This window comes from Canis lupus, chromosome 31, assembly GCF_011100685.1.
Source record: "Canis lupus familiaris isolate Mischka breed German Shepherd chromosome 31, alternate assembly UU_Cfam_GSD_1.0, whole genome shotgun sequence".
NCBI lineage: Eukaryota > Metazoa > Chordata > Mammalia > Carnivora > Canidae > Canis > Canis lupus.
Genome location: NC_049252.1, coordinates 36,053,160 through 36,073,231, shown reverse-complemented (window position 1 = coordinate 36,073,231; position 20,072 = coordinate 36,053,160). Strand labels below are relative to the sequence as shown.

The 20,072-nt window shown below is 58.4% G+C and overlaps 1 protein-coding gene across 2 annotated transcripts in view; it reads left to right on the top strand.

Annotated features, from left to right (window-relative positions):
- The window catches only part of RIPK4 (receptor interacting serine/threonine kinase 4), a 28,154-nt gene extending 8,639 nt beyond the window's left edge, over nucleotides 1–19,515 (top strand). For both annotated transcript variants that reach the window (XM_038581544.1, XM_038581543.1), the window contains exons 2-8: nucleotides 3,242–3,533; nucleotides 8,605–8,753; nucleotides 10,240–10,289; nucleotides 12,504–12,662; nucleotides 13,430–13,533; nucleotides 15,341–15,602; nucleotides 16,999–19,515. In XM_038581544.1, the coding sequence (XP_038437472.1) occupies nucleotides 3,276–3,533; nucleotides 8,605–8,753; nucleotides 10,240–10,289; nucleotides 12,504–12,662; nucleotides 13,430–13,533; nucleotides 15,341–15,602; nucleotides 16,999–18,158 (2,142 nt within the window). In that variant the 5' untranslated portion in view covers nucleotides 3,242–3,275 and the 3' untranslated portion in view covers nucleotides 18,159–19,515. The remainder of the gene's footprint in view (nucleotides 1–3,241; nucleotides 3,534–8,604; nucleotides 8,754–10,239; nucleotides 10,290–12,503; nucleotides 12,663–13,429; nucleotides 13,534–15,340; nucleotides 15,603–16,998) is intronic.
- Nucleotides 19,516–20,072: the final 557 nt, after the last annotated feature.

Below are 20,072 nucleotides of genomic sequence, written 5' to 3'. Positions count from 1 at the left end.
CAGGTGTGAGGTGAGAGCTCATTGAGGTTTGGATCTGCAGTTCCCTGATGGCTGGCAATTTTCACAATTTTTAGCATCTTCTCATGTGCCTGTTGACCATTATGATGTCCTCTTTGGACAAATGTCTGTTTAGTTCTCCTGCTCATTTTTAAATCAGATTTTTTTCTTTAGGTTGTGTTCATTTTTTTTTTTTTTTTTGAATTCGTGAGAGACACGCAGAGAGAGGCAGAGACACAGGCAGAGAGAGAAGTAGGCTCCCTGCAGGGGCCCGATGGGGAACTCCATCCCAGGTCCCCGGGATGACCACCTGAGCCAAAGGTAGATGCTCAACCACTGAGCCACCCAAGGGTCCCAAGTTGTGTTCATTTGTTACCTACCTCGGATATTAAGCTCTTATCCATTATGTGGTTTGCAGAATTGTTCTCCCATCCTGTAGGCTTTCATTTTGTTTCCTTTGCTGTGCAGAAGCTTTGCAGTTGAATGTAGTCCCGTTAGCTCAGTTCGGCTTTTGTTGGTGGTGCTTTTGGTATCGTGTCCAAAAGATCATCACCAAGATGGATATTAATGAGCTTCTTCCAGTGTTTTCTTCTAGTTTTACTGTGGCAGATCTTATTTTTAAGATTTTGATCCATTTTGAGTTAATTTTTGTGAGCGATGTGAGACAGCGTTGCATCATTGTCCTGCCTGTGTTTCTCCAATTTTCCGAGCACCATTTATCAAGAAGACTGCCCTGTCCGTATTGGGTGCTTGTGGCTTCCTTGTTGAATATTAGTTGACCATAGAAACAGAGTAAAATTAATATAAATGTTGGGAGGGGCCACCTGGGTGGCTCAGTGGTTGAGCGCCTCTGCCTTTGGCTCAGGACGTGACCCTGGGGTCCTGGGATCGAGTCCTGCATCGGGCTCCCCACAGGGAGCCTGCTTTTCCCTCTGACTGTGTCTCTACCTCTCTCTGTGTCTCTCTCATGAATAAATAAATAAAATCTTTTAAAAATATATGCTGGGAGTACTTAAGTGGACAATTCCCAGACTGTAGTGGTTTATTTTAAATTTGACTGAGATGCACCTAGCTCACTCTATACCCGGGGTTCTCAGACTTGGCGCTATTCACATTTGGGGCTGCATAATTCTTTGCCTTGGGAGCTCTCGTATGTGTTGTGGGATGCTGAGCAGCATCCCTGGCCTCTACCCACCGGATGCCAGGAGCAGCCCTGAGTCGTGATGCCCAACACATCCCAGACGCTGCTCAGGGTCCCTGGGGGCACAGCTGCCCCTATGTGAGAATCACTGATCCACACTCAGGGATCCTCTCCCCGACACCCCCACTGTACAGCTACTTGGCCTGTGCTCACCTGAGACTCCCAACCACAGTGGTTGGATGTGTGGGCAGAGGGGCTGAGATCCTCTGGAGCACCTGTTGCCCACATGGGGACGGCGCCTGGGAGTCTTCATCTCAGCCAGCTTTCTGGGTGCTTTTGATATTGTCTGGTTTTGACAACCACTGACCCAAATGGCACATGGTCAGGCCCGTCCTTATGCGACTCAGCCCTCTTTCCTGGATGCACGCTGGGACTTTTGCCCCACGAGGCTAACACAGACCAGGATACGGGGATGCTAACCTGTGAGTACGTGGCTGCACCAGGCTGTGACCTTGGACCAGGGCTGGTGCATCACCTGTGGACGGCCCTGCAGGCCGTAGCCTCTGTGCCACGGCGGCCGGTCTCTGTGTTGAGTGGGAAAGCCGTCACAGCCATGAGGCCTGAACAAAGGAACCAAGGGTGGGCTGTGCACAGTGGTTGGTGTTTCTGAAAACGCTGGACATAGAACTAGCACGTGACCAGCCATCCTAGCCCTGGGTGTCCAGCCCAAAGGGTCAAAAACAGGAACGTGGATGGATATTTGTGCACCAGTGTGCACAGATGTTCAGCGTTATTCACAGTAGCCCAAAGGGGACAACAGCCCGGGTGGCCCTCCTCAGATGACTGGGTACCTAAGATGCGACGTGTTCATACAATGGAATATCATTCAGCCACAAAAAGGAATGAGGTTTGCACACGCACTTCAACACGGCTAAATCACAAACACGTTATGCTGAGATGCTGAGTCAGAAAGAAGCCAGTCACGGAAGGACACACACTGGGTGATTGTACCTATATGAGGTGCGTAGACACGTTCATGCAGACGGCAGGTAGCCCAGGAGTGAGTGAGTGAGAGGAAGGGGCTCCAGTTGAGCGGGGACAGAGTCCCTGCTGGGACGAGGTTTGGGTGTAGAGTGTGGGGATGGTCGCACAGTCCCTTGAGTGCACGCGATGCCTTCGAATTTTACGCTTACCGGTGGTTAAAATAAAAACTCTGTTATGTACATTTTTTAAAGATTTTATTTATTTATTCATGAGAGACACAGAGAAAGAGAGGCAGAGACACAGGCTGATGGAGAAGCAGGCTCCCTGCAGGGAACCCGATGCAAGACTTGATCCCAGGACCCCAGCATCATGCCCTGGGCCAAAGGCAGACGCTAGACCGCTGAGCCACCCGGGGGTCCCATGTTATGTACATTTTACTACAACTAAACTAATGGTTAGAAGAAGGCGGGCAGCAGCCTGCAGACTCCGGCCTCGCTGGCTGACATTCGCCAACATACATGTGGGCTGGGTTCAGGGACACCTGGGCCAGATGGAGTGTCGGCCTTCACGAAGAAGGTGACTGGGGTTCTTCGGATGGATGCTTTGTTACAGCTTCCGTCACACAGAGACTTCTCTTCCCTTGTCCCAGGAGAAGGGGTCGCCAGCGTCACTCGGGGACCCCAGAGGGCAGTGGCTTATGGATGCTCCTGGGTTTTCAGATGATGATTAGGATTTCTCTCCTCCCTGCATATGATAACCCAGGGTGGGGGCACCTGGGTGGCTCAGCGGTTGAGCATCTGCCCCCAGCCCAGGGCGTGATCCTGGAGATCTGGGATCGAGTCCCACGTCCCCGCAGGGAGCCTGCTTCTCCCTCTGCCAGTGCCTCTGCCTCTCTCTGTGTGTCTCTCATGAATAAATAAATAAAATCTTTAAAAAAACAAACAGACCCAGGGTGCACAGAAGTGTCTGGTTAGCTGTAGGGCTGCTGACCTCGAGAGGCCCCAAATGGGATCATGCGAGTGCGTGGGGGTGGTTTTCTCCGGTGGCCCCTGGTCGTGGTGCTTTGTGTCATTGCCTGGCTGAGCCCCGCCCACGTCTCATGTCTCCCAACTTTCTCAGGGAACGTGTGGAGCTTCTGGAAGAAGCCAAGAAGATGGAGATGGCCAAGTTCCGCTATATCCTGCCCGTGTACGGCATTTGCCAGGAGCCCGTGGGCCTGGTCATGGAGTACATGGAGACGGGCTCGCTGGAGAAGCTGCTGGCATCCGAGCCGCTGCCGTGGGATCTGCGCTTCCGCATCATCCACGAGACGGCCGTGGGCATGAACTTCCTGCACTGCATGGCCCCGCCTCTCCTCCACCTGGACCTCAAGCCCGCGAACATCTTGCTGGATGCCCACTACCACGTCAAGGTGGGGCTCGCCCGGCACCACATGCAGGGGTCCAGGCGGCCGGGGTGGCGCAGGGCGGACAGGGGATGGTTCTTGGGGGAAGGCACTCGAAGCAAAGGCCTCCTTCAGCTTAGGGGCTCCAGTGACCCCCAGGCTTGTTGGGGTCGGGAGAAGCCCCATGGAGCATGTCACTGAGACATGGACCTTTATGTGCACGGCTCACTCCTCTAGATCCCAGAGCAGGTGTCTAAATTCGGGGCACCCTGGGAACAAAAGAGCTTATGGGTTTGCGGATCTCGGTCTTGCTGGATGTCGCAGGAAATCCGCTTGGGAGTCAGACCGCGTGGGTGGGCGGTGGGTGGGCTGTCCCTGGGGGGCCTCGGGCCCCATGGTTATGGCTGCGTCCCCATCGGTGGTCTTGGGCATGGCGGTGGTGGGACAGGCAGATGTTCCAAGACGGAGGCTCCACGGAAAGAGGCTCCGAAGGGGCTCATTCTGTCCTCACCATGTGAGGCCTCTGAGATCTGCTCCTTTTTATTATTATTATTTTTTTGGATAAGTTTATAAAACAGAAAAGCATGAGGAATAATAGCTAAAAACCAAGCACCAGCCACGTGGAATTATAAATAGTAAGGTTGTCCGGTTTGTATTTCTTTGAATAAGTCTCTCCTTTGGACTGTTTTTGTGTCCTGAGTCCCGTGGTTGACACCGGTGTGTGTGGGACACATGTCATGTGTTTTCTCCATGTGAGGCACACACACGCTCGCTGGGGAGGCCCAGGGCAGGAGGCCCTTGCCACCTCCCTTCCCCCCACCCAGCCCACGAGTGAGTGAGAAGGACCCACGAGCAGTGGCCTGAATCCCTTCCCCCTGTGGGGGCCGGGAAGGGACTCACCTGGTGCTCCGACACTTGGCTGTTCCCGGGTGGTTGCACAGCACTCGCAGGACCCCCTCCCCCTCTGCTGGGTGAGGGTTAGCAGGGGCCTGAGTTCAGCCCTCCCCAGCCCCCCGGGCTCTGTCCGGAAGGAGAGGTGCGACCAGGTGACACACACCTGCAGGCAGCTCCTTGTGCCGCAGCTCAGCAGCAGGCGCAGCCAACCTGGGGCTGACGGGGAGACCAATTTCCACGTTGGACCCTGACTGCGAATGTCCCTTGAATGGGTGTCGCCCAGAAATCAGGTCGTAGCGGGCAGATGGGAGTCCTCTCCTGCTCACCGCGGGTCTGGTTTGAATGAGTGCCACGGGGTCCCCAGTTTTTTTCCGGCTGTTTGGCTTCCCGCATGGACCTGCTGCCCCCACCGACGCTACAGGGTTGTCAAGGAGTGTGCGGTCCTCTGGGCACTAAGTGAAGAGGGAAGCTTTTAAGCTCGGGCTTGAATACACACAAGGAAGAGGTGGCAACAGCAGACCCTGTGGGTGCTAGAGGTCCCGCCTGCAGATGAGGGCCCCTGCGTGGTGGCCTGGTTCCTGCTAAGCTGCGGCTCAGAGGGGTGAAACCAGCGGCCAGGGTGGCCCAGCTGTAGGTCACCCAGCTGAGGGGACATCTGGGTTCTGTGCTGGGCACGAGATGCTCGCAAACACAGTGGGTGTCACAGGGGTGTCACATGAGGGTGGGAGAGTATCAGGGGGCAGGTGTCCTGCAGGCCACCCGTGGGTGGGGTGGGGGAGGAGTCACTCCAGCTGCCGGTGGGGATGCTGCTGGGTGGGACTGGGTTCTTCGGGGAGGAGCAGGCTTTGCAGCTGTCAGGAGGTGGGGGGGGGGCCACAGACAGAAGAGTCGCGGAAAATTCTAGATTTCTTAGTGGGAGGGAGAGCCGGAGGCTGAGCTAGACTAGGGGAGGTGGTGCTGGAAAGCTGTAGTGCTAGAGGCTGCCGGGAACACACCGTTCTGAGAGAGGGCCACTGGTGGGTGTGCAGGAGGGATGTGGATATTAGGGCACAGCCCCAGCCCCGGCTCCATCACCTGGAGGGTGGGGGGTCGTACCTCTGTGTTGTTGGGAGGGGCCAAAGGTGACGATGAAGTGCCACTGGGGCCATCGGTGTTGGTGCTTCGTGGCCAGATAGCCGTGTTTTGCACACCGGGGACATTGCCCTCCATCCAGGGAGCATCTCGCGTGCTAGATCCACAGTAGACACTCACTGTTTGCTCGCTAGGGAAGCGAGTGCCGCACGACACGCTGGGGACTTGCTTTCTCGGTGGCTCATCCCGCTTTGGCTCTGAGCTCCCTCTCCTTACGCACACCCGGCCCTGCGGCCCTGGCAGCTCATGGCAGTTTTAGGAAACGGGTGAAGATTCCTGGTGAAGAACCCAGTGGGTCTCAAGGAGCCTGGGGCGGCTGAGGAGGGGGCTGTGCTGAAGCCCAGGGACCGGTCTCGGCAGACGGGAAGCGCAGTGACACCCCCAGCGCCCTCAAAGGCCCCGGTGGGGCCCTTTTCTGTGACCCCAAACAAACAGAGAACATACTTCCATCACACATTTCCTTATTCTCAGAGACGGGGCGTGGAGGGCAGTGCTGGGTCCAAGTTGGCTGGAAGCTCCGTGCTGATTGCTCGGCCTCTGGATTCCCGGCCGCTGTGCAGTCTGCGGTTGTTTGGAGCAACGAAACTGTAATCTGGGATCTTGCAATGAGATCCTAAGTCCCTTGGGCCCCTCAGGACTCCCTCTCTGTACGCAGCAAGGGTGAGTGGAGCTCCGCATCTCAGAGCAACCCCCTACTTTGCAAAGTGTATCAAAGAGACTTAATAATAAAGCAATACTTGACGTCAGCATTAACTAAGTTAAATACCAATGGAGTAAAAGCCCATTTCAAGTTGAAAAGGAGCTTAGTTTATTGTAGCTGTATTTTTTTTTTTTTAATAGACGCCACACCCAACCTGGGGCTTGAACTCATGATGGAGATCAAGAGTCCTATACTCCATCTGCTGAGCAGCCAGGCACCCCCACCCCACACCTTCCTCAAAATGGCTTAGTTTAAAATCTCAGGCTGCTTCTGGTCCAGTTCGCCCAGACCAGGCTGGATCCATAGGGACCCTGTTCTGCGGCCAGGCCGGGCCCTTCCTTGGTCTTGTCCAGCTGGGCCTGGAAGGTGAAGGGACCCATGACCCCGGGGGGCACCTGTGAGCACCGTACTGAGGCGGATGCTGAACGCGAAAGCGTGTTTGCAGATTCTAGGGCGTCTGCTGTGTGCGCCGTATCCGCTGGGACTGCCAGGGCCGCAGTGTCCAGATCAGGGCAGGACAAGTGGGAAAGGGCAGGAGGAGAAACCCGGCGGGGCGGAGGGTCAGAGGCCACCAGAGAATTCGGATTTCGGATTTGCATTTTGATGCCGTCGCTTTTATGTGGAATTCAAGCTCTTTTTTTCCCCACATTTTTTTTTTCTAAGATTTTATTTATTTATTCATGAGAGACAGAGAGAGAGGCAGAGACACAGGCAGAGGGAGAAGCAGGATCCCTGCAGGGAGCCCGATGCAGGACTCGATCCCGAGACCCCGGGGTCACGACCTGGGCCAAAGGCAGATGCTCAATTGCTGAGCCACCCAGGGATCCCCCTTTCCCCCACATTTTGAGCCAGCTGGCTGCACCTGCAAACAGCAGACGTGAAGGGAAAGGCTGTGAGCGGGTGGGGGGTGTGGGGTGAGACCCCCGTCTCCCAGTCGGTCTCCACTTCTCGACCTCAAAGTTTGAAGCTGCTGAGTTTGGACAGAAACACTTGCCCTCATCGACTTGTTGGCGGGGTGCCACGCATGGCTCTGTCCCGGCCCCGAGCCGCTTCGTGGATCTGCAGGGCCGGGTGATGCCAGACGGCAGCGCGAGCAGCCGGGTGCCCGGGAACGGCCAGGGCGGCCCTCCTGGCGTGACCTGTGCCGTCCTGGCCGGCCCGCTACAGCGAGGGAGGCCTGGGCCCGTCCTGCGGGCTTTGTCCCGCCAGCTCCCTGCAGCCGTGGCTGGAGAGCCCTGCAAGGACCAGGTCACAGTCATAAAGTCTCCCTATGTCAGCAGTAAGGACATCAGCCTGTGGGCTCCCCTCGAGGGCACGGGGAGCCCAGAAGGCAGCCCCACTCACCCTGGGTCCCTGTCCCTCCATCCTCGGTTTGAGGAGCAGCCCTGGAGTCAAAATGATACCAAAGCCTTGGAACATAAACATAAAGGAGTTTTTCCCCGTGGTTCCCGGGGCCCTTACGGCCCCAGAGCGTGACCTAAGCCTACACACAGCCCTTCCTCCAGCTTCTGAGGATCCCAATTGACCCCAGAGCTGGGGAGCAGTTGAGGGGGGGGTGCCGTGATGCCTTTTCCTCCCTCACCATGGGGCTCGGTGAGCTTCAAGAGCTTTCCGGACCCCTCGGGCCAGAGGCAAGCAGGAGGCAGAGCTGTGGGGCCTGCGGAGCTGGGGTCCAGGTGCTCCTGCAGGTGGGTGGGCCCCGCACACGGAGGAGGTGTGCGTCACACCTCGCGGGGGTGCCTGGTGTTCGGTGAAGGAGCCAGCCAGTGCCTGTTTATCACCGCCGTCCCAGGTGGAAGGCAGATCCCCCTCGAGGTTGCGTGGTGTGTGTTTTGTTTGCTTTAAAGGGCATCTGAAGGCATATTTCCCTTTAAAGAACCTGCTGCCACTTGCCCGCCTCCCCGGCTGGGCCACGGCGTAACCGGTGGCCTTAGCACCGGGCCTCACTTTTCACGTGTCATCTGAAAACCTGTAGACTCCGAGGATCGCTTTTCCCCTTCGGGCCGACTCGGGCCGTCCCCAGTGGCGGAGGTGCCCCCTGCCAGGACTGAGGTTGTAAAACTTCTCCCGGCGAGTTCCTTCCTTGGAGCGTCATCTTTCCCCTGCCCAGCAAGCTCCCCGTGGCCCGGGCTTGGCTCCTCCGAGGCCGGCTGTGCCTCCCTGCCTACCCCCCCTCCACCCCGAGGAGCACAGGACCCGGCTCTCGGGTGCAGGTCCCCGGATGTGGCTGCACAGCAGGGTTGGGACGGAGCCGTGCAACCCGGCAGAGGGGAGGTGTTGCTCCAGCTTCTGGAAGGCAGCCCTCACTCGCTGTGCGTCAGCGGGCGAGGCCCCAGGAAGCCTGCTGAGCCCCGTGTGATTGCTGTGTTGCAGATTTCCGATTTTGGGCTGGCCAAGTGCAACGGGCTGTCCCACTCCCATGACCTCAGCATGGACGGCCTGTTTGGCACCATCGCCTACCTCCCACCAGAGCGCATCCGGGAGAAGAGCCGGCTCTTCGACACCAAGCACGACGTGTACAGGTGTGTGTGAGTGACAGGCGTGCGTGCGGGCCGCGCAGGGGCTCTGCACCTTGATTCTCCGTGCTCCGAGTGGTTCAGTCCAGATGAAAGGGCTTGGGGTCTCTAGCTGGTAGGTGCAGGCCGCCCCGGGTGCACGAGGCAGTTGTCCCCTGCGAGCGCGGCCAGCCGCGGGTGGAGAATGGCAGTGGTTGGGGCCCGTCAGACACAGTGATGGGACCGGGCTGGCAGCCCTGTGCTGGAAGGGCTCCGGGGTTTTTTATGAAATTGGGATTTTCATAGCTCGTCCGCTGCAGGAGCCTGCTGCTCTAAGTGCTCCGTGTCTCTGTACGTGGGTGGACGTGGGCTCCTGACCCAGGCCCCTCCCGCCCAGCCGCTTAGGCCTCCAAAGTCTCTTACGTGTGACCGAGGAGCGCAGACATGCCAGGAGCCGTTCTCAAACGAGCATCAGCGGGATTTTTGTGCTCAAGAATAATCCCCAAGTCATTGGTGCCTGCTTTTTCCGAATTGCAAAAGTCTTAATCACGCAGACCTGTTGGAGGAGAAGAAAGGAGGGCGGAGGGTAGGGGGGGTGTGCAACTAAGCCCCTCATTGTGGCTCTTATGCATGATGACTGTGACCTGAAGCGCAGCGCCTGGCGGCCTGGCAGACTGGTTTGACAGTGACCGTGGTGCGTGCGCTCAGCCGGGCTCTGAGCTGTCCGTCCCTGCCGGGTGGCACTTTGGAGGCCAGTCACGGCTTGTAGGGCTTACGGAGGAGAATAAGGTCGGTCCCATGTTTGTTTTGGAGCTGAGAGCTTCCACTTTTGAACTTGCAGACTTCAGTACATTTTCAACGGAGAAGTCTTGCGTCTCTGTGGGTAGCCGCTCTCCACTCCGTGCGGGGGCAACTCAGTGGGCTCCTGGTTTTGTTTTTTGTTTTTGTTTTTTTCTAATGTATTAGATTGTGCTTTTCCGGGGTGTCTTCAGAGTAACTCTATACACTATAGAGAAAGAGAGAAAGAAAAGAAAGTGAACGTGTAATTTCCAACAACCCTATAAGGGCCTCGGGAAGGTCGGCTGGACCGGCCGGCGTGTCCTCTGCACGGCCTTCTGGGGCATCTCAGCGAGCAAGCACGCAGCCCGCTGGAGCGGGGGGCCCTGCACCTGCCAGCACGCAGGCGCTTCTCCCCGTGAGCTGGGGTCCGGCAGCAGAGGGGCGATCCTTCCCCTTCCCCACCCCCACTCCCCCCGGTGCTGTCTGAGCTTGCACGAGCCTGGGCGGCGGGGTCATGTCTGTTTGTGACATCTCAGCTGCCGCCCTGATGCGCTCCCCACGAGCAGCGCCCGTTTAACGAATCCACAAAAAAACATCTAGGGGTCCCCCGCCCCCTCACGCCCCTTCTTTGGAAGACCCTGGTTTTCTTCAAGCTCGCTGCTGTGTGGGAGAGCGTCCGGCTTTATTGGAGGGTGAGGCTCACAGACACTAACCTGGCCCATTTTCCTTCCAGCTTTGCCATCGTGATCTGGGGTGTGCTGACCCAGAAGAAGCCGTTTGCAGGTGAGTGGGCTTGTCCTTGCGGGTCGAGCATCCGTGTGTCCCGGAGCAGGGGAGGGCGGTATCTGGGGTCCAAGCTGTGCCTGCGATCTGTGTTGCCACGGTGGGCAGGGAGGGGTGGCTCTGGGCCGTGAAGCTGACGGGACCATCCTGCAGGTGGTCCCCACGGAGCCCCTTGCAGCGTCATTCACGCACAAGAAAAGCAGTGTTCTGAAGGGGTCTGTTTAGTGGATTTCTTTCCTTAGGTACCAGCTAATTCTTGCATGTTTGTGATTTTATACACGACATGAAACGAACCCTCGTGTCCATTTAAAGTGTATAATTCGGTGGCATCAAGTGCATCGGCTGTTGTATAGTTGCTACCATTGCCTGGTACCGGCACATTCTCACCCTCCTGCAAGGAAACCCCAGGCCCATGCAGCAGTTCCTCCCCCTTCCCCCCACCCCAGCCCCTGACGACTACCTGGCTCCTTTCCCCTTTTCTGGATTTGCCAACTGTGGATATTTCCAGCCAATTCTTTTTTTCTTTTTTTTAATTTAAATATGGTAAAATATGAAATCGATCATCTTCTCCATATTAAAGCATACAGCTCAGTGGTGTGACGCACATTCACACGGCTGTGCAACCATTCTCCAAGATCTGGGTGGATTTTGGCACAGCTCTGGGCACCCAGGTCACCAGCACCCTGCTCGAGGGCTGTGACGTCTCTTCCTTCTTCATACACCCGCTGTCCTGACGTCTGTCCTCAAAGTGCCAACGCCTTGACCTCTACAGGCATGTGTGGCTCACTCACGCTATTCTGTGGTTTGATCAGAAGAATCTGAAAATTCAGAGCAGAGTCAGTGCGTGGCCCCAGGTCAGGGATCCCTTTCTGGTTGAGGCTCCGAGCGGGAGCCAGCGTGGGTCTGTGTCCCTGTTGGTCTCTCTGGCCCCTCCTCCTCCTCCTCCTCCTCCTCCTCCTCCTCCGTGGAGGCTGCAGTCTGAAGCCTCCGTGGTGTGGCAGCGTGTCGCTCTGACCCGAGATTGTCCCACAGTCCCGGCGCCCGAGGCAGGTACATGACATAAATGTCAAGAGCCGAGGCCAGCGTGTTTTATTGCCGGGGACGTAGGGAGTTCAAGGTACGGGAGTGGAAGGTGTTTTTTTGCATTTTTTCCATCTGTTTGGCAGCAGAAAATCCTCCCGGTGTTTACTTGCCTCTTATTGGGAGGGCCTGCTGGGGTTTGGAAGTCTGTGCTGTGGAAGTCACATGTGGCTCCCTGGGACAGCGGTTGCACAAGACTTAACGGGAAGGCAGGTCGGAGCGACACAGTCGCATCCTGGTGGGCGGCGGGGACTTTGGGCCAAAGTTCCACACCTGCCGACATGTGGCGGCTGCCTCTGCACAGCTCCCTGGCCTGGGTGTGTTGGGAACTGCGGGGCGAGGCGAGGGGCCTGGGAACACGGAGCTCGGGGTCCAGCCCAATGGGGCATTGTGGTGTCAGGCTGAGCCAGGGGAGGGGGGCAAGTCTGCCTCCCAGGGAGTCACCTTGGGCCCCTTGGTCTGTGAGCAAGATGATGATGATGCTGGTCATGGGTCCGTCATGCTTATGAAGGTCGCCAAGGATGACAGGCAGGGCCCCACGTTATGAATTTGCCAGAAAAAAGTCCCCCGTTTACACAGCCCAGGCCTGAGCCCGCGTGGAGGAGGCCAGGCGTCCCTGCCGGTGCAGCGGTGGCCGCTCCCCACTCGGGGCCCCCCGGGGCCTGCGCTTCAGTGTCCAGATCAGAATTTAGGAAGGGTTTTGCGTCATCACAGGGAGCTTTGGGTTCACTTAGAGGCTGCACCACGGGACTTCGTGATTTATACGTGTTGCCTCTCTTTGGCACGCACGGGCCACTTGGGAACATGTCTCATCAGATCCTTTTCTTCTTTGAACCCTGTTTTCCTTTGAGTTTGAGGCCCCGAAAGATCCGCCCTGTGATAGGGCGCACTGGTTCCATTTGGTGCATCGCAGGGCGTTTGTAAAACCCGGAAAAGGGAGCGCGGACGTGCCCCGCAAGGATAAGGGTTAGAGAGAGCTCTGTGCTTTGCAAAGGAAGCGAGGTGGCCCCCCAGGTGACGCTGTGTGGACGGTGTGGGTGACGCGCGCCGCTCCCCCAGAGGGTGAAAACCACGGCCCCCCCACCCACCCCGGCCCCGCGGAGCTGCCCTGACTTACGCGCTTCTCCTTTGCAGATGAGAAGAACATCCTGCACATCATGGTGAAGGTGGTGAAGGGCCACCGCCCGGAGCTGCCGCCCGTGTGCAGAGCCCGGCCGCGGGCCTGCGGGGCCCTCCTGCGCCTCATGCAGAGGTGCTGGCACGGAGATCCCCGGGAGCGGCCCACCTTCCAGGGTGAGTGCCCGGGGGACCTGCTGCTCGACTGTGCCGCTGGGGGCACGGGGGAGGCTTGATGAGCAGGACAGGAGGGGCAGCCGCCCAGATGGGGCAGGCGGTGCAGACACAGGTGCCCGTGGCCCTCCAGCGCCCGGGGCCGGGATGGGCGGCTGGCACTTGGGGGTCGGTGGCAGCGCCCGCCCAGCTCTAGTCCAGGGCCGCCTTGCTCCCCGGAGGAGCGCGTGCTGCAGTCCTGCAAGTTCAGGTATGCCGGTGCCTCGCTGGGGGTCTGAGGAGACCGCTCGCCCGAGGCTGTCTTTGCATCTCCCTTGGGGTCTTGTCCGCCTCGGATGGATGCATCCTCGGGGTAGGAAAGTGATTCTGATGAAATCAGAATTTGTCGTTATATTGAAGACACACGGAGGAGATGATAGGAGCCTCCCCTGCCCTGTGCCAGCCACCCGGGGCCGTCGTGGGCACGGGGCTCCCCCCGGGGAAGGCTTCTCTGGGAAACTGGAATGGTGTGGGCCCTGCCTGGCGTCTGCAAGACACTGCAAATGGTGGCTAACAGGACGCCCCAGAGTGGCCCACGTGGAGGCTACGGGGCATCCTCCGCAAGCGCCGCCGAGCCAGCAGCCTGGGAAGTTGGGTGCTGGCCAGTCCCCTGGGGTGCAGCCGCCCTGGCTGCTGCCTCTTCTGTCCCTGCCTGAGGTCTACACGTGTGAGGAGTGGGTGTGGAGGTCATCGTCCCAGTGACCTGCCCTGTTTTGTTTTCTCCCCGAAAGAAATTACCTGTGAAACCGAGGACCTGTGTGAGAAGCCCGACAGTGACGTGAAGGAGACGGCACAAGATCTGGACACGAAGCAGCCCCCTGAGCCCAAGAGCCCGGTAAGAGCGACCTTCCTGGAGGCCATTTTTTGGGGGGCCCTTCCCCTCCTGTAGACTGGCCTGCCAGCTTGGACCAGGCCCTGGGGTCACCCCCACATGGAGAGAGGCCTGTCCCAGGTCGGTTGGCCTTGTGTCCCAGAGCCAGCCACAGGGTCCTGTGCCCCAGAGCAGGAGGGCAGGTCAGTGGCCAGCTCTCGCAGTGCCAGGTGTCTATCCTGTCCAGCTGCATCCTGTCCCCACCTCCCATCTGTGGTTAGGAGTGGACAGCGTGGGCCCGCTGGCCGGATGCTCTGGGAGCTGGGGGGATGCAAGGCCCATGTGGGCTCTGCTGGTCCAGCTCTCTCTGCTCCCTTGACTCGGGAATCTGGCCGCTTGCTAACCGCTGCCCATAAATGATTTGTTCTGGGAGGGCCACATGGGTTATGTAAGGTGCAATAACTAACTCCAAAGGCTGGGGCTCACCAAGCCCGCGGGGTGACGGGGCTGTGGCAGACGTGCGAGGCGAAGCCCAGTGTGTTACCTGCTATCGGGCGGTTTAGCCCCGGCTGCCGGCCGCGTAAGGCTAGGAGATAAGTCATTGTTTAAGGCGTGCCCGCTGTCTGAACATAAAGGGGTGTGTGTGAGGCTGGGGGGCAAAGGTGCCCGGGGTGAGGAACCTGGTGAGGAAGAGCCAGGCACCCAGTGCACGGGTGTGACTCTGCACCGAGCCACCGAGTCAGAGCGGATCTGCAGTTCCCAAGGAGAAGGGAGGATGGGGGCACGTGGGCTTGGGTCGGGGAGAGTCGGAGGCCACCTGGGGCTTAATCATTCACCAGAAGTCTGCCTTCCTGGAGGCCCGTGAGGGAGGCCCTGGGAGAGGCCGCGTTGGCGCCCATTATATTGGAGTGCCCCTTTGTCGCTGTAGTTGGGCCGCCCCTCATGTGGCCCCCACACAGCCCCCCGGCCCGACTCGCATGGCTAGGAGGAGGGGGCACAGGTGGTTGGCAGGAGGGGGCCCAGCCCCAGTCCCAGTCGCATGTCCTTCCTTCGTTTCTTACCAACAGTGGCCTGCCAGGGTGGGCATGGCCCAGCACTCAGGCTTCACACCCTCCCGGCACCATCACATCCTGCCTGTTGTCTAGGTGATGCTGCTCGTGCCACTCTAGCAATGGGCCAGGGCAGCATGGTGCCAGGCTTCCCATGTTCATCCGGCCAGCATTGGCTCACATGGTTGGCGTTGGCTCATGATAGCCAACGTTGGCTCATGATGACCAGCGTTTGCTCATGATGGTCGGTGCTGGCTCACAATGGCCAGCATTGGCACACTATGGTCGGTGTTGGCTCACTATGGTCGGCGTTGGCTCACAATGGTTAGCGTTGGCTCACGATGGTCAGTGTTGGCTCACGATGGCCAGCATTGGCTTGTGATGGTCAGCGTTGGCTCATGATGGCGGCATTGGCTCACCATGGTCATCCTTGGCTCTCAATGGTCACCGTTGGCTCATGGTGGTCAGCGTTGGCTCGCAATGGCCAGTGTTGACTCGCGATGGTCAGCGTTGGCTCACGATGGCCAGTGTTGGCTTGTGATGCCCAGCGTTGGCTCACAATGGTCGGCATTGGCCCACGATGGTCAGCGTTGGCTCACGATGGTCTGCATTAGCTCATGATGCATCTGTGTCTCCCGGCTTTGGGCTGCCCTGGTGCTGTATCTGTGGCGTTGGACAGAGTGCCCCGTGTGGCTGTCCTGGCACCACACACCCTTTGCCCTCCGCCTGTACCCCCTGTGCCCTGGGTGGGTCTCATCTACCCCACTCTGCTCGGTTTGCAGAAGCCTGTGTGCACACCCCTCAAGCGAGCCTCCGCGCCGACCTTCGACAGTGACTACAGCCTCTCGGAGCTCCTGTCCCAGCTGGACTCGGGTACCTCTCAGACCCTGGACGGCCCGGAGGAGCTGAGCCGCAGCTGCTCAGAATCCAGGCTGCCGTCTGCCAGCAGCGGCAAAAGGCTCTCGGGGGTGTCCTCGGTCGACTCTGCCTTCTCCTCCAGGGGGTCGCTGTCTTTGTCCTTTGAGCGGGAGCCTTCGACGGGAGGTAAGCGAGGCCCCCAAACCCTGGGAAGTGAGGCCCTTAATCATGGGGCTGGGGGGCAGGCAGTGTGTGTAGGAGTCCATGTGTACCCGAAGGGACCGGGCACCCAGCTCCTGGCCCCAATTCTTCATTCCTGTATCGTGTACCCAATTGTTTTGGGGCGTCAGAGCATAGCTAGCTCACTGAGCGCAGGTCCGGAGAGGTGTACTCGCTGAGTGGCCGGCCAAGGGGCTCCGTGCGGTGTCACTTCAGAGTAAGGGGGCCGGGCCGGGCCACCTGGCTGTGCAGGAATAGTCCTACCTGTGCCAACCCTGGGTGGTGGGTCTGACCTCAGGTTTGCAGATTGAAACCCTGAGTTCATCAAGTGAGTCCAGCAGATGAATGGAACCCCACACCTCGAGCTCTCTCTCTATAGAGGCCAGCCCCATAGCCCCTTTCTCCGAACCCCTTTCCCTTTTGTGAACGCCCCCCCCCCCCCCCAGTTTATTTGAGCCACACGTTGTACTGCGTGAGTTATCCCTAGACAATTTAACACACTGGTCCCATCTCTACCACCTGCTGGCGTGGGGTCCTTCTCAGGTCACCTTCTATCTTTATGTTAATTTTGATGGGTTTCCCTTTGGAAGTGGCTTCTTCCCTGCCTGTACCCCAAATGCTGGTCCCTGGGTGCAGCGGCTGGTGCTCGCTGCAGCCCCATGAGGAAAATAGGGATGTTCACGCTCAGGGCAGTGGTGGCAGAGGGGTGGTGAGTGCCAGAGGGCTGTGGGAAGGGTGCAGACGCCAGGAGGAAGGGAAGTTGGCTTTTCCTGGTGGGTCAGGGAATTCCTTCTGGAAAGGAAGCCTCCTACAGGCTGTGAGCCTCCTGGGATTTTTAGAGAGGAATATTTGGGGCAAAAGAGGGCATATTGGGTTAAGGAGACGGCTCAAAAAGACACGTCGGTGGGGAAGGCCCATGTGGACAGCTTGACAGGGCGATGAGATTGAACAGGAAAGAGAAACCCCGTCTCCAGGGAGCAACATGTTCTAGAACTCTCTCTCGGTCTGATGTTCTCAGATGGCCTTGTGCTTGCAGGCGACCCGTTCCTGGCTCAGCTCTGAAGCCTGTGTAGAGACACTCACAGATTGTAGATTGGGAGGATTGTATCTTCTGGAATTCCACCTGTAACCCCCTGCCTCCCAAATGCAAGTCCCCTTGAGAGCATTTCATGTGAGCGAGGGGGTCCTGCTCCATGCAAGCCAGAACCCAGACACTATAGTGTCATCTGTATCAGGTGACTCTTGAGTGATTTCAGGCACATGGCGACCCCGGGGGCCTCCGGGGAGGCGTGGGTCAATGCCGGGCGCCTGCCAGGCCTCGGGAGTGGCCAGCGACCTGATCCCCGCCTCTCTCTCCCCACAGACCTCGGCACGACCGACATCCAGAAGAAGAAGCTCGTGGACGCCATTGTGAGCGGGGACACCAGCAGACTGATGAAGATCCTGCAGCCGCAGGACGTCGACCTGGTCCTGGACGGCGGCGCCAGCCTGCTGCACCTGGCCGTGGAGGCCGGCCAGGAGGAGTGTGTCAAGTGGCTGCTCCTCAATAACGCCAACCCCAACCTGACCAACAGGAAGGGCTCCACCCCCCTGCACGTGGCCGTGGAGAAGAGGGTACGGGGCGTCGTGGAGCTCTTGCTGGCTCGCAAGATCAGCGTCAACGCTGCGGATGAGGACCAGTGGACGGCCCTGCACTTTGCGGCCCAGAACGGGGACGAGTGCAGCACCCGGCTGCTGCTGGAGAAGCACGCCTCCGTGAGCGAGGTGGACTGCGAGGGCCGGACGCCCATGCATGTGGCCTGCCAGCACGGCCAGGAGGGCATCGTGCGCATCCTGCTGCGCCGCGGCGTCGACGTGAGCCTGCGCGGGAAGGATGCCTGGGTGCCGCTGCACTATGCGGCCTGGCAGGGTCACCTGCCCATCGTCAGGCTGCTGGCCAAGCAGCCGGGGGTGAGTGTGAACGCGCAGACGCTGGACGGGAGGACGCCGCTGCACCTGGCCGCCCAGCGGGGGCACTACCGCGTGGCCCGCGTCCTCATCGACCTGCACTCCGACGTCAACGTCTGCAGCCTGCTCTCGCAGACGCCCCTGCACGTGGCCGCGGAGACGGGCCACACGAGCACCGCCAGGCTGCTCCTGCACCGGGGCGCCGACAAGGAGGCCGTGACGGCCGAGGGCTATACCGCCTTGCACCTGGCTTCCCGGAACGGGCACCTGGCGACCGTCAAGCTGCTCGTGGAGGAGAAGGCCGACGTGCTGGCCCGGGGGCCCCGGAACCAGACGGCGCTGCACTTGGCGGCTGCCCGCGGGCACTCGGAGGTGGTGGAGGAGTTGGTCAGTGCCGATGCCCTCGACCTGTCCGACGAGCAGGGGCTCAGCGCACTGCACCTGGCGGCCCAGGGCAAGCATACCAAGACCGTGGAGACGCTGCTCAAACATGGGGCGCATGTCAACCTGCAGAGCCTCAAGTTCCAGGGGGGCCGCAGCCCCGATGCCGCGCTCCTCCGGCGAAGCAAGACCTAGCCCGCTGCCCGTGGGGACGGGGGGCCCGCGTGGGGTTCTTGTTCCGTTGTCGCGTTCTGCTGTGGGGACAGAATGACGCTGTGCTGGTCGGCTCCACTCGCCTGGTCCGCGGCCTGGCGGAACAGTGACCGAGGGCCAGCAAGAGGCAGGTGGCTGCTGACTCTTCGTGCGTGTGGTGTCCGCGTGGGCGTGTTACTCTCCGGAGGCAGTTGGTTAGGATGCACTTGGCCATTGACCCATTCTCCCGATCGGCACGCCTGCTCTCAGAGGGACGATGGGTCGGAATCATTTCTCTGGGCTCCTTGTTCCTGACGTGGACGGGAGCGAGTTCTCCCTGCCATGAGCCACGCCGCCCGTGATGGCCCGGAGCACAGCCGCGTGGGGCAGCAGGTGCGGAAGGGGCTGTGTCTTCTATCTTCGTATCCGGCGGCAGGCTGCAAAAAGCCTGTTTCGGAACATTTTAGTGGAATTCTTGTTTGACAGCGTGTCTTTCATGGATGAACATGGGATCCACAGTTGCTTTAAACTTGTCAAGAACATTCACGTCATTGGGCCGTGTAGTCTGTGAAGATCGAGTGTAAAGTAAGAAGGTTGGTTTTTAAAAGCAAGCGGACGGTCATCCAACCAGTTCTTTTATACCCAAATTTTTTGTCCTCTGGTTCGGTGCTCGTGCAGGGGGCCGCACACATGCCCTGACACCAGTGTCAGCTCTTGCTCACCTCTAGCTTGCCCGAGATGGTTTTTGAACTCCAGAGCAAATGGACTAAGAGTCATTAAAAACCTCAGACTCTGCTCGTTTCAGTTTTGGACGGCCACTCGCGTTCCCAGCCAGATGGGCCACTCCCTGTTGGTCTCCTTCCAGCCCTGAGGTTTGCTGAGGTGCTTATTTGTGCAGAGCGCTGCCATCCTGGGGTTCCGGGGCTTTTCTGAGCTGCCGGACGAGCACCTACTCCGTGGGGGAGCCTTGGGCTTTTGGGGTGTAGCCCCCGGGGCAGCACACTCTTGGATACGAAAGACTGATTTTTACCCCCGTTCCTTCCTTGGCTCGTGTGTCCCGCATGGCGCCCTCTGATGCGGTCCTCTAAGTAGGTTTGCTGCGGGACACGACCCTGTGCGCAGACACACCCCGTGGCCTGGTGTACAATACAGAGATTGATATTAATGTACCGTGTATGTTAATGTGAATCTGTGGACAGGATACTTCTTTTCTATGACAGGAAATATCCACACTGCTTAGAACTGGCTATGTTTTAATATGCCTCGTGCTTTCACTACACTGTACCACCGTTGTATATAGGATGTGTGGAAGACGAATAGTTCTGTTTGATGTCAATAAAACGAAGCCCCCTTCTACCTTTTTGGGAGTCAGCGAGATTTATTATTATTTTTTTTTATGAAAGAATGCGAATAATCTGATTTCTGAAAACCAGAGATTTCGGTCAGTCATGTGGTTGGAGGTGCCCTTCCGGAAGGGTAGTCTGGGGGCACTGAATTAACCTGTGATATGAGGAGGGGATTAAGGTAGGGGAGGGGTGGCCCCAGGCTTCCTGGCCCCTCAGCTAGGACCTTCCCCGTGTGTGAACCAGCAGAGAGATGACCTAACCTTCCCAGAGGAAGCTCCCCACGCCAGTGTTTTTTATGCCTTTTTAAGAGCTTACAATTCTTATTTTACGTGTTAAACTTTGGTTTTGAAATAGTTACAGGATAGTCATAATACATAGATCTGTGGTGTACCTGTTACCTAGCATCCCTGTTCATTTACGTTTACCTCATTAGCCTGATCATTCTCTTTTCTTTCACACCTACCCAAGTACCTATTTATCCATCCATCGTCTGTCTACTCACCTACCTACCCATCTACCCATCCACCCACCTGCCCATCCACCCATCCATTCACCTGCCCATTTACCCATC